The sequence below is a fragment of the Anneissia japonica genome, unplaced genomic scaffold (assembly GCF_011630105.1).
Source record: "Anneissia japonica isolate Jap-2015-1 unplaced genomic scaffold, ASM1163010v1 scaffold4988_len2956909_cov206, whole genome shotgun sequence".
NCBI classification, from domain to species: domain Eukaryota; kingdom Metazoa; phylum Echinodermata; class Crinoidea; order Comatulida; family Comatulidae; genus Anneissia; species Anneissia japonica.
The window spans coordinates 1506615-1525891 of NW_022696345.1; the positions used below are offsets into that span (position 1 = coordinate 1506615).

General features: G+C 31.7%; 2 protein-coding genes across 4 annotated transcripts in view; one reads left to right on the forward strand and one right to left on the reverse strand.

Annotated features, from left to right (window-relative positions):
- The first annotated feature begins 117 nt into the window (after positions 1 to 117).
- Positions 118 to 6750, forward strand: LOC117101839 (2-phosphoxylose phosphatase 1-like). 2 transcript variants are annotated; one of them, XM_033241943.1, is made up of 6 exons: positions 118 to 438; positions 1386 to 1566; positions 2347 to 2474; positions 2803 to 3018; positions 3472 to 3600; positions 3719 to 6750. In XM_033241943.1, the coding sequence occupies exons 3-6, from the start codon at positions 2402 to 2404 to the stop codon at positions 4987 to 4989; spliced, it is 1689 nt and encodes a 562-aa protein (XP_033097834.1). In that variant the 5' UTR covers positions 118 to 438; positions 1386 to 1566; positions 2347 to 2401; the 3' UTR covers positions 4990 to 6750. The 2 variants fall into 2 exon arrangements, with proteins under 2 accessions (XP_033097834.1, XP_033097833.1); XM_033241942.1 differs by lacking the exon at positions 1386 to 1566.
- Positions 6751 to 8206: 1456 nt separating this feature from the next.
- The window catches only part of LOC117101840 (calsyntenin-1-like), a 53637-nt gene continuing 42566 nt past the window's right edge, over positions 8207 to 19277 (reverse strand). For both annotated transcript variants that reach the window (XM_033241945.1, XM_033241944.1), the window contains 3 exons: positions 18342 to 18552; positions 12668 to 12831; positions 8207 to 11139 (listed from right to left, as the gene is read on the reverse strand). In XM_033241945.1, coding sequence (XP_033097836.1) covers positions 10978 to 11139; positions 12668 to 12831; positions 18342 to 18552 — 537 coding nt within the window. In that variant the 3' untranslated portion in view covers positions 8207 to 10977. The remainder of the gene's footprint in view (positions 11140 to 12667; positions 12832 to 18341; positions 18553 to 19277) is intronic.

The following is a 19277-nucleotide window of genomic DNA, read 5'->3' on the forward strand; positions in this document are numbered from 1 at the left end:
TTTTTTAGATCCAGCTGTAGGGGGCGTCCCATTTTTCGTATTCCCACCATGCATTTCGGTGGAACACGGTGGAACACTTTTTTTGTGTGGAGAACTCTATCTTGTATTTCTAGTATCTTTGTTTCTAGTATCTTTGGTTAAACGGTAACGAACGGATGTAATAATTGGTTTACGGATTTTATGGTTGGCTCACTAAAAAATGTAAACAAAGTGGGATGAACGAAGGAGGTTTTTACAACTAAACCGAAGTCTACAACAGCATTTCATCTTAATCGTACTGCTAGTGTGCAATTTAAAAACATCTTTCATTAGTATGGATAGTATTAGATAAAGTATATGTTAGCTGACTGATCAAATCTAGCTAGGCCTAGCCTAGACCAAGGCCTAGGGCTGACGAAACCGACAAAGGATGTCCCCTGTGACAGACACGTCGTACTGGTATGTTGACTAAGGGCACATATAGAAAAAATTATTAGATTATCACTCTTTAAAAAAAAAAAAAATAATAATGAAGGAGGGCGGGTTTTTTTTTTGTTTTTAATCGGAACAACAGATTATTTTGTTTTTATCGATGAGGGAGGAACTGTTTTGTTTATATTTTTTGGTCTCTAAAATAGTAAATATTGTATAAAAACTGGTTTAATTTTTACAGGTTTTTAAAGAAAATGTATTTGAAGTCACAAAATTGCATTGTTATTTTTATGCTGTTGAAATAATTGATGCGGCAAAAAAAAAAATTTTTTTTTATTCCTGCATTAATATTTCCCGAATTTTGGACGCGGACGGGAGTGATAATCGAATAAATTTTTATATTTGTCCTAAAGTTGAGCTTATTGTGTAATACTATATAGTACTGCTACTGTAATACGGCAGCTGTGGGTTCAGGCTGGGCAATGCGATGGGGAATAGATGATGTTGAAAAACATGCATTGTACTATTTATACTATTTATATGTCAATTATAAGCCTAGGTCTATGTATTAATATTAATATTTTTTCGTTGTCCTATTTTTAGGTTGCCTACTTTTTTTAGTTAGTGACTCAGTGGGGGTTCGCAATTTGCAATTTCAACAAGTACCGTCAACCCCCCTGTGGCATGAATTACAGTATGACTACAGTGTAGATCTTACTCAGCAATGAAAAGTTGATTACTTATTGTCAGACTAATTGTTGAAAAATGGTGGAAAATATAATTTATAATTATAAGTGTTGAGTAAATTAGTTTGGCTTAAAAAATCAAATTACTGTGTAAACATTGTTTTCTGTTAAAATTCTGAGTTCGCAGAGTTCAGTAAACAATTTTGTATGCATCAAGATGTTAAACATAAGCAGTGATTTAAACAGGAAATAACATAGAATTTGTTTCGTCATATCTTACATACACAGATTGAGATTTTGTTAGCTATTTCCTATAGTTTGGCCCTCTATGCTACTGTTGCTGCAACACTGCAACATTAGTCTAGCCAGGTTAGAGCAATAATGTATAGTTAAAAGGCATTGCAGTCTTTAACTCTCTTCTGAGTCTTGTGACGTGTCTCCCTCCTGAACATAGACATCTTGTACCAAGGTTTGTGTTGGAATTATCATTTTTTTAAACTATCATGGCACTATCTTGAGTTATTATTTTTCTCCCCCTGGAGTGAAGTACATAGAAGGTTTTTTTGTGCATTATGCACTATATAAATTGTCTAACTGTATTATTACTGTACTATTCTTTATTTTATGCTTTTTATTCGTAGCTAATAAATGTTGGCATGTACTGTACAATAGTAATGTAAATCCACGGCACACATGTAATATGTTAAAAGAACATGATGATTTTTCATTGTGTACCTGCTTCATGTTTTGTTTAAAATTTTTAACATTGAATTTGAACTTTAAAGTATGTATTGTATGTGCCTATGAACAATTATATTAGGTATTATATACTGTGCAATGTCCATTTTGCTTTATTATTATTTATTATTATCATCATCATCATCTATCATCATCATTATTATTAATAATTTGATGACTTACTGGGAAAAAAAAAAACAATGTGATTATTGAAATATTTTAAAAATAAAAAACATCTTTTCAATTTAAATTAATTAATTGTTCATATATTGTCAAATTTACATAAGGTACTGTACAAGGTATGCTACAGGATGTACCCATTATGATATTTAATAATAATATTTGTCTAGCTTTGCTATATTTCCTGTACTAATAATTTGTGTAATAATAAATCATCAACTGTTGATTAATTGTAAGCTAGATTTAATGGCAGACACTCAAACTGGATTGAATTATCATAATATTTTAGTACAGTATATGTAAATTAATTTAGCTTTTTGCTTGTCTACAGGCTTTTAGTGGAAGTGTTTTCCATGAGCTTTGAAGCTTAGCAACCAGCTGGAATAATGAATGGTAGAATAGTATGGCGTTATTTAACAAGTGCAATTGTAGCTTGTTTTTTTCTCTTGTTCTATTCATGTGAGTATATTAAATCAATATCATCTAATACTTATTTGGTTTATTTCCCCCAAATAAAAGGAGTCTGCTAAAATTACCTTAGTGTTTGAAGAAAAGCATTTTCAGAGTGGAAGAGTGAGTTAGGGGTAGGCCTACAGATGGGGATAGTGCATGGGCTTAAAATCTGCTCGAAGAGTAATGATTTTGCACAAATATTGCTATTTCATAACAGTAAAAAAAAATAAAATCAATAAAATTAAAAGTACATGTTGATTGATATACTATATTTTTATTTTTACATATACTGTATTATTATTACATACTTAAAATGTCCATCTTTTTGTTACAGGGTATTCATTAAGTAATGTGCCTTCTAAGAAAATTCCTACTGGACCCACAGTCGTAATGCCTGTGAAATTTGTTCACTGGACTGACAAAACTGGGTCTAGGAATGAACAGTCTTTCACAAAACCGCCGCACAAACTACAGAGAACCAATCTGTTTGAAGATGGACGTGTTCTAGCCAGGCTGTCAAAGTATAGCAACAAGTCTTTGTTACGTTCTCGTATGTTATTTTAAATTTTAAAAAAAATGAAAAGATGATTATATTCAAATTATAATTCTGGGAGTACCATTTCAGGCCATCTAGAGGTACCATAAACTTTAATTTTCTTACCTCAGCCCCAACCATGGGTAGAGGTGATATACTGTAGGCTCTCCATCTGTGAAATTCCCTCCCTGGGCCCTTTCTAATTCCTGGATCCGCCACGGGCAGGGATCACCCATGGATGATATAAAAAAAATCTGAGCTTATGTTTTTAACCTGCTGTTATTTTCACTGCACCCACAGCTGTAAGAATGCACTCAAGTTTACAATAAGAGCATATACTAAATTCTGAACAACAACAAACAAGTAATTCTTTTGCATACTTTTTAATATCAAATAATTTTGTATTAATTTAATTATTATTTTTGAATTAAAAAAATTATGGTTATCACTTGTTATTTCAATTTCTAGAAGCCAACGAAGAATGGCTGCCAGGATACTACGCCGATAATTTTAAAAATGATCCGTCATTGTCCTATTTACGAGAGCGAGTAGTTGGGTATTGCAACCCACCTGAGTTGACTACTACAGGCAAAGAAGGTAAAGAAATAGAGTTGAACCTCAATTTTTAAGAGGGTTTAAGCAAAATAAACTTTTTGTGGCCTTCTATAAAAGCGATTGGTACCATCAGTCATTGTCTCCTAAATTCTTATTACAGGAATTGTAGTACCAGGATATGCTCTTCAAAGTGTTCATGTTTTGATACGTCATGGTGACAGAACCCCATTAGAGAGTAATGGTATGGAAACTGCTGACATAGACTGCAACTTAATGATGGTTTCCCAAACGATACCTGACCAGATGTTTGAGTTGTTGGCGACGGACTTGAATGAGTGGAAAGATCTGTTAAAGAGAGAGGATAGTTTGATGTTGTCCGATATGAAGTTGAAGACGTCATTGCGAACCAGCGCTTTCAGTTCCATAAACCTGAACTATTTGTCTGCCTTGACATCTGACAGCTCGAAATGCCGCACATCACAAATGACTCCAAATGGTTGGCGACAACATTTGGCAATTGGAGAGTTTTTGCGGAATGCTTATACTCCCCACAATCTTTTAAACCCTGAAGCTGTTAACTACAAGGATGTTATGAGCTTGCATTCAACCACATATTCTCGTACAATGCAGAGCGCCATCGCTTTACTCTATGGTTTACTACCGGAAGATCAGATTCTCAAGACACCAGCACTGAAGACTACTCGTGCACTGAACTTCTGCGAGGGGAAGATGTGTGATTGTTCTGCTGTGCACAATCTTCTTAACCAGGTGTCCTTAGAGAAATCAAGACATAAAATCGATCATGAATACACACGCAAAATCACAAAGAGCATTAAAAATATTTTGTATGGTGATGACCAACATTCACCGAAATTACCACACTTCTTTGCACTTCTTGATCACTTTACTTCATTTTTATGTCATAATAAAAAGCTGCCATGTGGTCCTACCAAGTGTCTTGATCTGGACCAAGTACAGGAGGTTTTTAAATACGTCGATAAGTTAGAAGATGACCTGAAATCACATGACGACAGCTTAAGCATGAAGCACGCAAGATTGTTTATGTATCCACTGCTGAAGGAGATAACAGATGCAATATCTTTCAACTCAACCAAGCATCGTTTTTCTCTATATTCTGGTCACGATTTAACAATCACACCATTTCTAGCTATCTTGGGCCTGCCTGATTTTCGTTGGCCAAATTATGCTGCGCGAATTATAATTGAGGCATGGTCTAAATTTAACAAAAAGTTTATTCGTGTACTCTACAATGGGGATGACATGACTGATAAACTGCGTTTCTGCCGTAACCAACTAAATCAGGATGGTCTTTGTCCATTAACGCAGCTTGTTGATTTTGTGAACAAGCAAAATTTTGTTTTATTTAATGCAAAAAGTTATGAAGAAGCCTGTCTTTCCTCTAAACTATAGTTCTTTCAAATCAATTCAAAATCTTGTCTTTCTTCAAAATTCTGGTTTTATAAAATGACAAAAAAATTGTTGAAGTAAAAGCAGAAATATCAGAAAAATTATGGTACAAATTAGTGCAAATTCAAAAATCATAGTGCCCTCTGTTGACAAACCTCTCTCAAGCCATAATATCCGAGATTCATTTATTTATCGTTCAATGGATGTTTAAAGGCTAACATATTTTAATAAATAAACTTCAGCATATAATCTGTAAATATTTTACCATTTACTGAAAAAGGTCAAATAAAAAAAAAAAACAATCAAGTGCCAGTCAATATTAGGAGAATAGAATATGTGCTTACTGTTATACATGTACTAGCTGCTAATGTTGAAATTTTAGTTGTTCTGTCAATGCCTAAATTTTTCTTGCCTTTGAGTCTTTACAACGAGAAAGTTTTGTGCTCATGTTGCTTTAACTGTAAAATAAGTTTAATAAATTTGCTGCAATGGGAAAGAATGGTAAATGCTGAGCCATGTACAAGTTGCATAGATTTTATGCAGAATTTGAAAGAAATATTAAAAGGGACTTTCCCGCACTACTACAGTAGACTTGTATTGTTGTGCAATATAGGAAATGTCTTGCATGCATTCACTAATTGCCATCCACCACAGTTGGGTTCTTTTGAAATATATTTTTAATGGTGCTCATTCTTTCAATATATAACTTAATTTTTATATAACTTAATTTTTATATAACTTAATTAAGTATCGAAATGCTCGCCATCGTGATTTCGATACTTGGAGTATGTATTATACTATCTCATCTGAGATTAATCAGTGGACCTTTCGGTTTTAATTTTTTAATTTAATATATCCTTGTATATATTTATGTTATGTTACCTTTAATAGTCTTGTTCTTTCATTATATAATTTTATTTTTTTAATTTATATATCCTTGTAAATAATTACATTGTTTCATTTAATGGTCTTGTTCTTTCATTACTATACATAATTTTATTTATCTTATATATATATATATTAATGTTATGTTACATTTAATGGTCTTGTTCTTTCATTACTGTATATAATTTTATTTTTTTAACAATTTATATATCCTTGTATAATTATGTTGTGTTACATTTAATGGTATTGTTCTTTCATATAATTCTACTCATATGTTGTATCTTGTATCTAGAAAACTCAGATGTGAGATACGAGTTTTCTAGACCTGAGTTTTCTAGCACATTATTAAGGGAATTTGAAAAATTAATAGATTTTTTTAGTCTTTCATAATGCATCCATATAAAATATTTATTCCATACTGTATTTACATTTTAAGATTTTTAAACACTGGTGCTAATGTCCTATCTAAAACTTATTTTTGAAATTTACTTTTAATATGAATTCACTTTTACTTTATTACTTTATTAATATGCTATCTGAAATCGATGCTTCTGTATTGAAAGTATTATCACGATAGAATAACTATTTCTTTTTAAATTTTTGTAAACAAGTCTTTCAGAACTTCGTCCACAGAAAAACAGGTTATCGCCATACTGTACTTTAAACTTTTCAAAATTGTTCAAAATATTAATATGCTAACTGAATCTTTAGAAATTTATGCTTTTGTATTGAAAATGTTATCATGGCACAAAAATTATTTCTTTTTAAAGTTTTGAAAACAAGTCTTTCAGAACTTTTCAAAACGTGCTTGTTATACTGTGGTTCAAAATGCATCGTTCATAATTTAATAAATATAACACATTATATGTTGGAACAAAATGATTTGCTCATTATTTGCTGTCCTTTTGTTCTACACTGTGTTAAAATTTTTATTAAATGTCTAAAGCCAGGCAATCGCTGTGTCATACGACATTCGTACTATGAATCCAACTCTGCTACTTGTGGAGGCAACGCCGCTGTTGATTGTCACTGGCAGTCTGAGCTGATGTCATTTAAAACAATCTGTTGTGCGTGCATCATGGCGTTGCGTTCTAGAATCACGTCGGCCGACAACCGTGCTATGCATTGAGTACCCGGATTTACACATACAAACAAGCAGTGGCGTAGCTAGAGGTTTTGGCGCCCGGGGCACGAATTTTTATATTACTTCAAGCGCGACAGCTTTAAGAGAGGCCTCCTATATGCGAAGTATCTCACCAAATGCTCGAGAATCGCCACAAACTAAAGCAAAGTTGAGGTTAGGAAGAGATGCTGAACACTGTAAAAAACATGCAGTTTATATTTATCACATTTGGACCCAATAACGTAATGCGATAAGGGGACTTGCCTTTTTTATGTAATTTTTGATTTGATCTGGACCATCTTCAGGCATGCATTGATGTGTGCAAGTATGTTGGATGTTCGCACCACTTCTTCAGGTGGTTGTGCAAGTAGGCTCCCCTGGTATCCTGTCGTTCCTTCCGGACTACGTGCTACCAATTAATGTATGATGTATATTGCCCGAAATGTTTGAGCCACTCCTCCAAAAATTTATAGGCTACTATAAGACTCATGATAAACGTATAAAAGTGTATACCACTAACGAAAGTCATGTCCAAAAAAGCCATGGGGTAGGTGATGGATAATCGACATACATACATACATACATGCACATATTCAAACACATAGGCCTACATACATACACATATGTAAAACTACATACATTTATATACACTGTATATACAAACATACCTGCACATGCAGATATACAAACACCGAAACACATACACACACATGCCCCTACACAATACACATACATTTTTTTACATAATAGCTGCGAGTTCCCAAATCTTTCTGGGTCAAAATGGCAAGTAGTCCGATAAATAAAAACTTTTGACATCATTGGCTTGACTTCCCAACCAAGATTTATGAAGATCCTTGTCTACTGAATGCATGTTAGTGGCTTACAAGTCAAATTACAAGAAGAGAGTTTGCCATACAGCACAATCTTGGGCAAGTGATGATCCTCCATCCTGAAAATACGTCCATAAGGATGATGTGGAGGCAGCGCTTAAGGAGTCGTAGGTGGCATTTACAGATGACCTATGACCAGGACTCGGAAGTATATAAGATGTGCTCTCTGTGCATTTTCAGATGCTTAATGTTCCAGTCTTTTGAACAGCCTGCCAAAAGGCGCTGTTTGCCTTTGCCAGTCTGGCATTAATATCAATATTAATATATTAATATATTTCGCATTTGAAGAAACATTGACAACAGAAGAAAGAAAATCAGTCACTTTTTGGGGTCAATCAAATTGAGAAGTTTTAATAAAGCCACTTTACACACAGAAAGATAAAGCAAAAAATAGTAAGTGATAAATTATACAAGTCCATTCTGAAAGTTAACCTGTTTGTTGGAGAACCTTGAATAAGTTGAAACATTGGAGAAAACTTAACTTTGCCAAAAAAAAATGGGAAATTTCATGTACAACTGCTACAGGCACGGTTCTCTATTCCTGCACTAACATGCATTTATCGGAGCGTATTTCAACATTCTCAATCCAATCTTTTTCAAATTCTTGCTTTTTGAGTATAATTTGTTTACATTGAAATGATTTAATGAGGAAATTGAAAATAATGAGAATAATTATCCACCTGCAAATAGGCTTCATGTTGGAAAAAAAAAAAACCATGAAAGTTTCTCTTGAAAGGAATAATATATATAGTATTAAATCGACACCCATATTTTTTCCTTAGTTTTGTATAATTTTAGATAAAAGTTGATGAAAAGCTCCACAAAAGATGACTGATTTTTTTTTTTTAATGTCACAAGTAAAAGAGATAAATTTTGATGTATTTTTGGATACAATTTTTGATTTGGATGATTATAATCGTAATTCATATTTGTGTTTTTGTAGAACTTTTCGACTAACAACATATACAGCGAATGAATTGATATATTACAAGCCACAAGGTACATTATTAAGATCTAGAGACAACACAGTTTTTTATTACTGTATAATAATTATAGCAATAACATTATCTTATTTACCATTACTACAGTATTCTTATCTATGAAAGATTACACGCAATGTTTGCTAGCAAACATACATAAAATCAAAACAGTTTTTGTTTTGCCTAAAATCTGTCATAATATACAAAAAGTGCGTTCTAAGGATTTATAGTAAACTCAATAATTGATATCGTATTTGTTAAAACAGATAACACTAGTGGATTAATTTTATGGCCTTATTTAATGCTTAATTTACTACTGTACACCCCATTTATATCTGATGTAGCTTGCAATATATAATAAAAAAGGAATAATTAATAAAATTAATAAGAACAAAAAATACTCCAACATTAACATCTCTACACTTTAATACTGAAAGCAGAACATTTAAGACAAGAAAACAACGATGAACAAATTTAAATCTTAATTGACAATAAAACCATTCAACGTGCGACACGTGAATAAAACAACTTTTCCAATAAACTTTAACATTTTAAATAGAGATGCACAAAAGTGTTACTTGCTAACATTCTGTCTGGACAAGTTTGTTCCTCTTTCTACTTTAGTATTTATCCAATTAAACCACTTTCTATCTTGTCATTTTTACTTTTTATCCATACATGTATTGTATTCCTATTTTACCAAAATTCATAAATATATAGATAACAAATGAAATATTGGCAAGTACTTTTCTACAAAAAACCAATTCACATTAAAACACACTTTTTATTACAATAGAAATTAAGAATTAATTAAATAAGAAGTCCAGTAAATTACTTTTTCCCTTTCTCAAAAAATACTGTAATCATCTTCCTATATATTCATAATCATTTGTCAATCATTTTTCAAAAACATTCTAGGAATGGTCAAAAATTGCCCTTTCTTCAAAAAAATATCTTACTGTTCTCCATCACAAGAAGCTCAAGACTGAAGCAATATGAGTATTGAGAAGAAAGCAACTCACCAAACTAACAAATGCACTCAAAAATTACATGCAATCTTGACTTTAAAAAAATATTATTACTTAAAATCTTACAATAATTAACACATAATTTCTTGAATATCTTGCTTCCCTCACCCCACTGAAGTTGAACCTTTCATAACACTCAACTCTCTCTTTGTACATACTTTATTCAAGATACATTTTTACTCATTATCCTACACTTTATTTCCCACTTTGTACATTGGGATGATATAACAATGGAAAAAGACGGCAAAGTCCTGTGAGATAGTTTGGTCACCCGCCACCTAAAGCTTTTTTTTCGGCTTGTCAAATAAATGAGGCCGCTTTGGTTTTTAAAAATACGGTTTCCTGTATAATAGGATCAACTGCCTTTTTAGTCAAATTCTATGTTCTACGATTACCATACTGCTGTCGGTATAATTCCCATGATGAATAAAGAAAACCCACTCCTTACTAAATTAATATTACGGTATAAATTAGAAAAAGGACATGCTTAAATATCTGCATATATTTAAGCACATCCAAAAGTGAAAATTATATTGATCCGATATTTCCATATAGTTACGGTAATAATAATCTATACCAAAAGATTTTAGGTTACTGGAACGAACTTGGCCTTTATGATTTTGTGTTTAAAAGTGTATTAACAGGAAAGGGCTACAATCAAGGCAGCAGTATGGTAACCATTAAGAACAAGAACATATTTTAATACTTCTTGGATTGCTTATTCTTCTTCATAGGGAAATTTACAATATATACGAATGAGAGCACCTACAGAGACTACCTCCACAAACTTGAGTCAATTGAATAAAAGCAATGCTGATCATTCAATTCTCAAAACCTTTGTTTACATTATATTATTATTATTAATACATTCATTTTTTTTCCTCAAAAATTACATCATTTCTTCCCCTGCCTCACTGCTCAATTTATACCACTAAAAACACTTAAAACACCAAATATGTAAATGTCGAACAGTGCTATGAAAGGAAAAATAATTTAAAAACATTTATCGATATATTTTTGTAGGGGTATGATAATAAGAAACATATAAAGTTGAGATTTTCTTTGTTGTTGAAAACTTGTCCCAATTACATTTTTAAGTTGCCATCATCCCATTCCAATGGAGATCCTTTTACTGGTTCCAAAACCTCCTCTTCCTCTTCTGCTTCAGACTCGTCGCTATTGTTGGCACTTTCATCCTCATCCTCGCTACTGTCCGTATCTTCCATTACTTCTTGGGCATTTTCAGGCTGAAAGAGACAAAAGTTCTTAATATTATTATCTTAATTCAACATGTATTACCTACAAGTGTTAATTATCATTGCTTCAATTTCATTTAGTACAAAGGAAAACAAAGGGAATATTATTAACATCCTCCTCAAATATCTGATAATTTTTTTTCAATTCAAACATGAAGAACAAAATAGGAAATAGCCTGAAAATATTTTACTACTTTTAAAGGCTAGAGAAAGGTCTAATAAAATCATTGTTCTGATACCTAATAGCTAAATTAATGTGTTCATATTTTGTTTTCTCCAGTTATAAAATTGGTATGTATTGCAAAACATTTTCATTCTCTTTTTAACATTTATATTTTTTCATATTGTGTTTTTTAAACTAGGAAGAACAATGTAATCACATTGATTGAGAAACCAGAGAACAAAGTTATCACTCTGCTTGCCTATTATCAATCATTTGCAGATACCATGGTTATCACTGCCATGCATTAGAAAACATGTTGTATCAGATACCATCTGGATCATATAAAATTCAGACTGAAATCAATTCTTCACTTTCAGTAAAGTTACACAAACCACTTATCTAGGCCTAATCATGTTTCATTTTTAGAATTACAGGCTAATTATAATGAGGTTGTTGGCCTTGATAGAGTAAGTGCAAAGGGAAGATTTGGGGTTTTTTGTATCATTGATTTTAGCATAAATTAGTATGATCTGCTACTCTTAATTTAAATTGTAAATGTCAACAGTATTTAAAGTAAAGACAATATTAAACAACAATCAGAATAAAAAAATAATAAAATATTTTGTGCTTTGTTTCTAATGGACTAAAGAACAATGGCATACAATGTATGGGGTATTATTAATGGGAAGGTGATTAAGGAGAATGAGAGAATAGACTTCTAAAGCTAAATTTTTAATTATTTACTTTTTTACTATATTTTTTATGGGAATTAACCATAACAACACTGATGGCACAACGGAATGTGCGTTACAAAAACAGTCGATCTTTCAGGGGTATCAATCAACTTACAACCGAATGAATGTGTTATTCTATAAGGTAGCCAAAAATACATGTTGCTTAACCCACACATGTTTCTCCTTGAATGGCTGTCCTTTTGTGTGATCTTTAGTAACCATTGGTAGGGGTTAGCGGAAAGCCTCATTAACGTACCTTCACAAGTAGATTCATGTATTAATAGTATTGGGCTTTTATTTCTATAGTACCATACACAAACAACGTACTGCGGGCACTGTTTTAAAATGACTAGGGAGGGAAATGTCAATGTGGTGTAAGAATCGGCGAGAGAATTATTACTGTATGTTAATCTTTAATGGGCGATAATTCTTCTGTTAATTTCACACAATGTATCACTGTAAGTAGGCCTACATTTTAATAACATGTGATATTCACTGTAAGTGGTAGACAGCAAAAATAATCTAACTGCTATGGCTCTCAAGGTCACATTTAATAATAATCTTTAATATAGGTTACATTTAATAATAAACTTTAATATTGTGATTGAGAAGGTTAACTTACGTCCATTGGGTTTATTGTGATATTCAATGACATGTCGTCCCAGTCCATGTCCTGTTTCTCTTCACCACTATTGCGATGGACCATGTAAATGCGGAACAATCCAAGGAAAACAACAAAAGCCAGGAAACCGACGCAAATTACTATTAACGCTGTCATAATGCTACCTGAAATATAAACAAGTAAAAAGAAATTACAGTATTTATTTATGAACCAAAAATATATATAATCATTTATCAATTATAACATTAGCTGTACAACATTTTTACATATATTCTCTAGTGAGTCTTATACATCCTCATATGCCAGATGAAAATGTAAATATCCTGAAATCTCCAATGTATGATTTACATGTGAAGCCACTTGAAGACAGTAAATTAATTCACCTTTGGGTTTCCTTTAACCTCAGTTCTTGTCTTCACATCTGCCTTAACACAAATGATCAAATCAAGTACTAAACTAATAGTCTCATCATATAAGAAATATACAAATCATTGATAACCAATCAATCATAAATGTACCTCATGAATATTCATGACATAGATTTATATATAAACAAAAATTAATTGTTTATATACTATCTTAAGGAACTTCCTATTAAGATAAAACAAAAGAAATAAGCAATATATGACATTGACCGATTAAGATAAAACAAAAGAAATAAGCAATATATGACATTGACTAAACAAAAACATTACAATGTATTATAACATTTAACAATACTATTGACTTTTAAAAAAATGAAATAAACAACATTTAAAAGACAAAATTAACATTTCAACTAAAAAATAAGTTCCAGTAAACCAATGAGGCTACCAATTTGAAGAAGCTAAATATAACTGCTACACCTCAACCATCTGTACCGCAACCAATTGTACTGCAACCAAATTTACTTTAAACCAATTGTACTACAAACCGATTGTACCTCTACTGAATATACTGTACTGAACATTAAACTAAAAGAAACTGATCTAAGGCTAGTGTGTACATGGAGTGACAAAAGGTGCATAATGTAAATACACAAAACCTTCCAAGGTGGTCACACTGGTAGTACAACATGAGACAATAAATATAAACATTAGCTTTATGTTGCCATGGAGGTAAACCAGAATGGATGAGTCAACAGGAACCACACATTTCAGTAAATATTAACACCTGAAGAAGCCTCAGAAGTATCCAAAACAAGTGGTATCAATAAAAAGTTATGGTAGTCACAAACACATGTTATAGCTTTATTTATTATTACTTGGATAGTAATGAGTAAATGATTCCCACTTTTCTACATAATATCTCTACCTGACACACAACACAAGTCAATGTCCCAGACAATGTCAGTCACTTATACAGCATGTCCTGCTATAGATGAATTTTAAATTTATACCTCTACGGTCCTGATGAGATAATGGTGTTACAGTATTGTAACCTTAGCTGCTATCATGCAATTCCAGTTGATAAACATCAATATCACAATATGTTACACAATAATAGCATGTCATGGACTACAGTATTAAGTTCGCTTTCAACTTTCTAATAAAACTTCAGCAACATCTCCTACAGACATGAAAATCGGTTGATGTTTACAGTGTGTTTCGAAAAACCTTCATGCACTGATTTTATACCAATCTATTCTCAGGTTTAACATTACTTTTTATAGATGATCGGTGTCAGCCTTAAAAAAACAAGATGTTTTCTAGTCAAAAATGTTGGGTGGGCCACACATATAGGGTTTCTAATTCATTTTCGCGGCCACAAAAAATAAATCGCTGTCGGGTTGCACTTTGTCCACCTGTGTCCTACGGTGTAAATTAACAAAATACAAAAACAATACAAAATTACAATACGTACAAAATGATATCATGTTAAAGTTCCTTTGAATTTTCAATGGCTCTTTCACAGAGTTATCCCCTACAATAATATAAATGATGATGGAAATTACAATTCCTTAAAAATGTGTTAAAAATTTAATTGTTTCAATTCACTTTTTAACTGAAGTTTTTTTCTTTGTTATGTAAGATTCATTTAAAGCTATAAATAGGTAATGTTAGCTAATTGTTGTGTTAAGTATAACATGACTGTCACTTTCTCTTTGCTGTGTCAATTCAAAGGTAAAATGTATAATCAATACTGGAGTTGCGTTTGCATTACTGAAACTAGCAATCTACTACACTAGCAATATTCTGTGTATCTACACAACATACTATCCATTAATTAAGTTTTGTTTTCATCCTTTTCTATCAACTTAATAGAACTGCAAGAATTAAAAGTGCTTTTTAGACTAAATGTATTAAACATAGATGTAAATTAATGTAAAACTGAAACTGATTTTATAAGATTAAAGTTGAGAATATAGCAAAGACAAGAAGGTTCAAAGGCGAAGGCCAATTTGTAAGCATACAGTAATGCTTTCTACACTTGACTTCAGTTTGTATTTGTAAAAGGCAATATCATGAAAAAATATACATTAAAGCTTAGCCTTCCCCTTCATTAAAGCAATTAACAATACCAACAACAACACAATTAGAAAAACAAGTTATTTACTTTAAATCCATGCTATTTCATTTATGTTGAGAAATAGTGTAGAAATATTTAACTCAGACATTTATCATGAGAAAAATACAAGTAGAAATTAAAAATGCATTTTGGTCTTGCTAAAGTGGGAAAATGAATCAAGGAAAAAACATTTATTAATGCCATTCTGTAAAAAATATTACATAACCTTTCATTGGACACTCATATAGCATTTATTCTCTTAATTTACCATCTTTTTATAATGTGATTTCATGAATTTCTTTCGATCTTTGTTTAGAAGAATGTTATTTTAATACAGACAGTAATGAATAACAACATATTAATGGATATCCAAAATAAAACAAGGATTCCATTTATCTAACTCTCCTTCCTAACTATTACTTAATTCCTGTCCATTGCTCAATAAATTTCTAAACAGCTTATACTCAGCTTCTTTCCCACAAGTCCATGAGCAAGCCAGCTGTGAGGCTGTATGGAGAATCCCGATGCTTGCGTGTCACACTAACTTCTGATCCTAACGAGCATAAAAGTATACGACTTGAAATAATAGTCATGTGATTCTAACCATAAAGTTACCAATCTATTATGAAAATTAACAACATATTCCATTGACAACATACCTTGAGCTAAAATGTTAAGCATCATCTTAACAATTTACACAATGGCGAAAATGGGTATAATGACTTAAACACACTATATACAGGAGAACAATCAACGATGGAGGTTTCTACTACAGAACAGGAAAAGGAGACACACTCTAAGTTCGCTCAGAAGGAAGTGACACGAATCGTTGAGATTGAAATACTAAGAGTGACGAATAGGATGTGATGTCAAGGCAGGCTTCTGGCGTAGCAACCTAAACAAACCATTCTGTCTGCTACTGTTTATGTCACTCACTACATGGAAAACCCTTCCTCTGGATTACTGGAAATGTCACTTGCTACATGGAAAACCCATTTATGGCATTAGCATGGATCAGTTGGTATTAAGAATATATAACTAGAGTAAAATGGGTTTGCAACAATGTCAATAGATTATTAACACTCCACATGTAACTCATTTGTTTCCCTTGTATAAGAATTTACCGGATCATATTTAAACAAAATATGGGGAAAGAGAATGAGCGATAATATAATGATTTAGTAATAATTATTGACTGACTTGATACAAAAATAAACACATTTAATTATAAAAATTGCCCGAATAAATTAAGCCTTCCTTAATTATGCTAGATATGGCATTAACAAAATAATTTAAAAAATGGAAAAAGTAATTAAAAAAACATTTTTTTTCGAAATAATATATTAATATATCCTAAAAAAAAAAAAAAAAAAAAAAACTAACAATATAAAGAAGGTGTACTTCAAGGAAGGTTAGATTGAGGACAAGATAAAATGATGAACAAATGCACAAATATTTCAAGCTTCTTGCTTGACAGAATGTACTCATGCATAATTAGATACTAATTATCAATTTACTATCTAAGTGTTAGTGCACAAATTGAACAAGAGATTAAGCTGATAATAAAATTTCTGTCACGAACTTCCATAATTTTTATCATGAATAATTCATCCTCCTGGTTCTCCTATGATTGGCTGACATGTAGCATGTGACCTCATTTAGATCAACATACTCGCTGAATATGACAAAGTCAGGTCAAAGGACAGCTGCTTCAATTGATTAAGGATATTATGGTCTTGTATAAAATATGGAAAAACCCTAAGAAATTCAAGACATTGAATAGATCACTTTCTAGTTATAATTATACTTATAGCATAATGCAAGTTTCTATATATAACCAAAGTACAAAATAAGATATTAACTTCAAATTATACACACAAAAAAACAGAAAATGTTTTCAATTACTTAATACAAAATCATTTCAAAACTAATTTACAAAGGTCTGGAAAGAACACAAGAATGGTATTATTTACCTAATAATTATATAAATTCTGTTTAAAGTGCTAAGGGGAATGTGCAATATTCGCTATATAAATATTACATTATTATTATTATTATTAGTATTATTTTTTACGGGCAAGGCTAATAAATTCCTTAACTGATTGTAAGCTTTTCAAATGTCTTAGTTGCTTTAGCTCAACACAGGCGTTTGTATCTTTCACAAAAGTAACAAGATGATTAAATCAAATGTTGTGTTTTAATTTTCCACTGCAAGTAGGAGTTTACTTGTCAATTACTTCATGATACTGTTAAAAACTTACCTTGATGCTTAAGCCATATTCAGCATTCAACAAAGAACCTCACATTGTTGGTGCAATGGTAAAAATCAACCATAGATCAGTGTTTAGTTCTTTTCTGACCTTTTGGTTCTTTTCATGGACAAGGTAATACATCCATGTTGTACCTGATATGCTTGAATGCCATGCAGTCACATTTTAGTTACAACATTATAGAAGATTCGCCTTAGGGAGCTAATATGCGTTCAAAAGACCGGGGTGCATAATGAGAGGGGCCTAGGGCTGCTAGCAATATGTGCTTTAAAATAAGACTGACATATTATTCAAATAAAAAATCATTTGAGCCTTCAACATTAGAATGATAACTTGTTTGAAACATCTCCTATTTCTATGCCTTTAGTCAAAGATGACTAAGAGAAAAAAAAACACCATGAAAATTTTGCAACGCAATAGAAACTGTAATTGACGTTATACAAAGCATCTGCATACAGCTTGGGGTAATAGAAACAGGAATACAGAAGAAGATGGACAAAGATCACGCTAAGAACAAAAGAACTTGCAATGAATTGCAGACAAAAGAATTTGCAATGAACTTGAGTCAGAAATAATTGATGTGAAACACATGGGTTTTCAAAATATCTCAAGAGCTAATATCTATGTTTCATTAGAAAAATGAGGTCAGAAAGAAACAAAAATATAAAAAAACTAACTACACAAATCCTTGCTTTTTTCTATTCTTTTGAACAAAATTTTTCGATAAGCTGCACAATTTTTTCTAAGACGCAAAAAGCATATTTGATGAAACTTCACTGTACAAAATATCAATTTTTTTTCCAGCAGAGCCTGACTTCAACTGCTGAATCTATTTCTATGTTAAGATTAAATTTTATAAAAATCAATTATAAATAAATGAAAAATGAAGATATAAAAAACAATACTTATGTACTTACTAGAGCCACCAACTGTTGACTTATAATTCTTTGATGTTATTTTCTGTGAGATATCTTCTTGTCCATTACTGGCTGCTTTGAACATCATGTGATCTTTGCGTTTCAACAGCTCATTCGGCAGCTCTGGACCTTGTAACCTCGGCTTTACTAGTTTTGGCACCATTTGCTTTGGCAATGGGTTAGCTGTTAATTTTTTGTGCAGAATTGTCAACTAAAAGAGAGGAAATAATTTTATTTACATTTTTCAAGAACAAGAATGCTTAGATCAAAGAGGCCTGTATTTATACAGAGTACATAATCACAGGGTACAAGATTGACAGTGACTTGATCCACACAGCCTACGGTTGTCCCATAGCAAAACAAGGTAACTGCAATTATATTTTTAAGTTACCTTGATTTGCCTTGGAATGGCCGCTTAGATCTATAGTCTTCCATCATGAATACAGGGCATCACAGAACAGAACCACAAGAACTAAAACCTAAAACCCTTAATATGAGTGAGTAATACCTGTAAGATGAATGCAGGGTACAGTAGGATCACTACCAAGAGGACTATACCCACAAAGCCTATAATTATCCCAACTATTATATCAAATCTATTTTGATTAATATTGTACAAAATTATTAATTTCAATGATTAGAACGAAAGAAAAACTAGACCAAAGAACTATACTTAATATGTAAGATCTATATAAAACAAATCTAAAACAAATTAGGTAACCATATATTAGAAATACAAAACTACAAAAAAAAAAAACAAAAACAAAAAACTAATTATATTTATGTTCAAGAATCAATTTGAATGATGGAGGCAGTGTCCTAAATAATATTTATATAACATGATGTAATCCTCTCCGATACCTGAAGAACTACTTTACTCAAATAAGTGGTTGAAATAAAGCTGTATTAATACGATACACACGTGTGTGCCTCGGT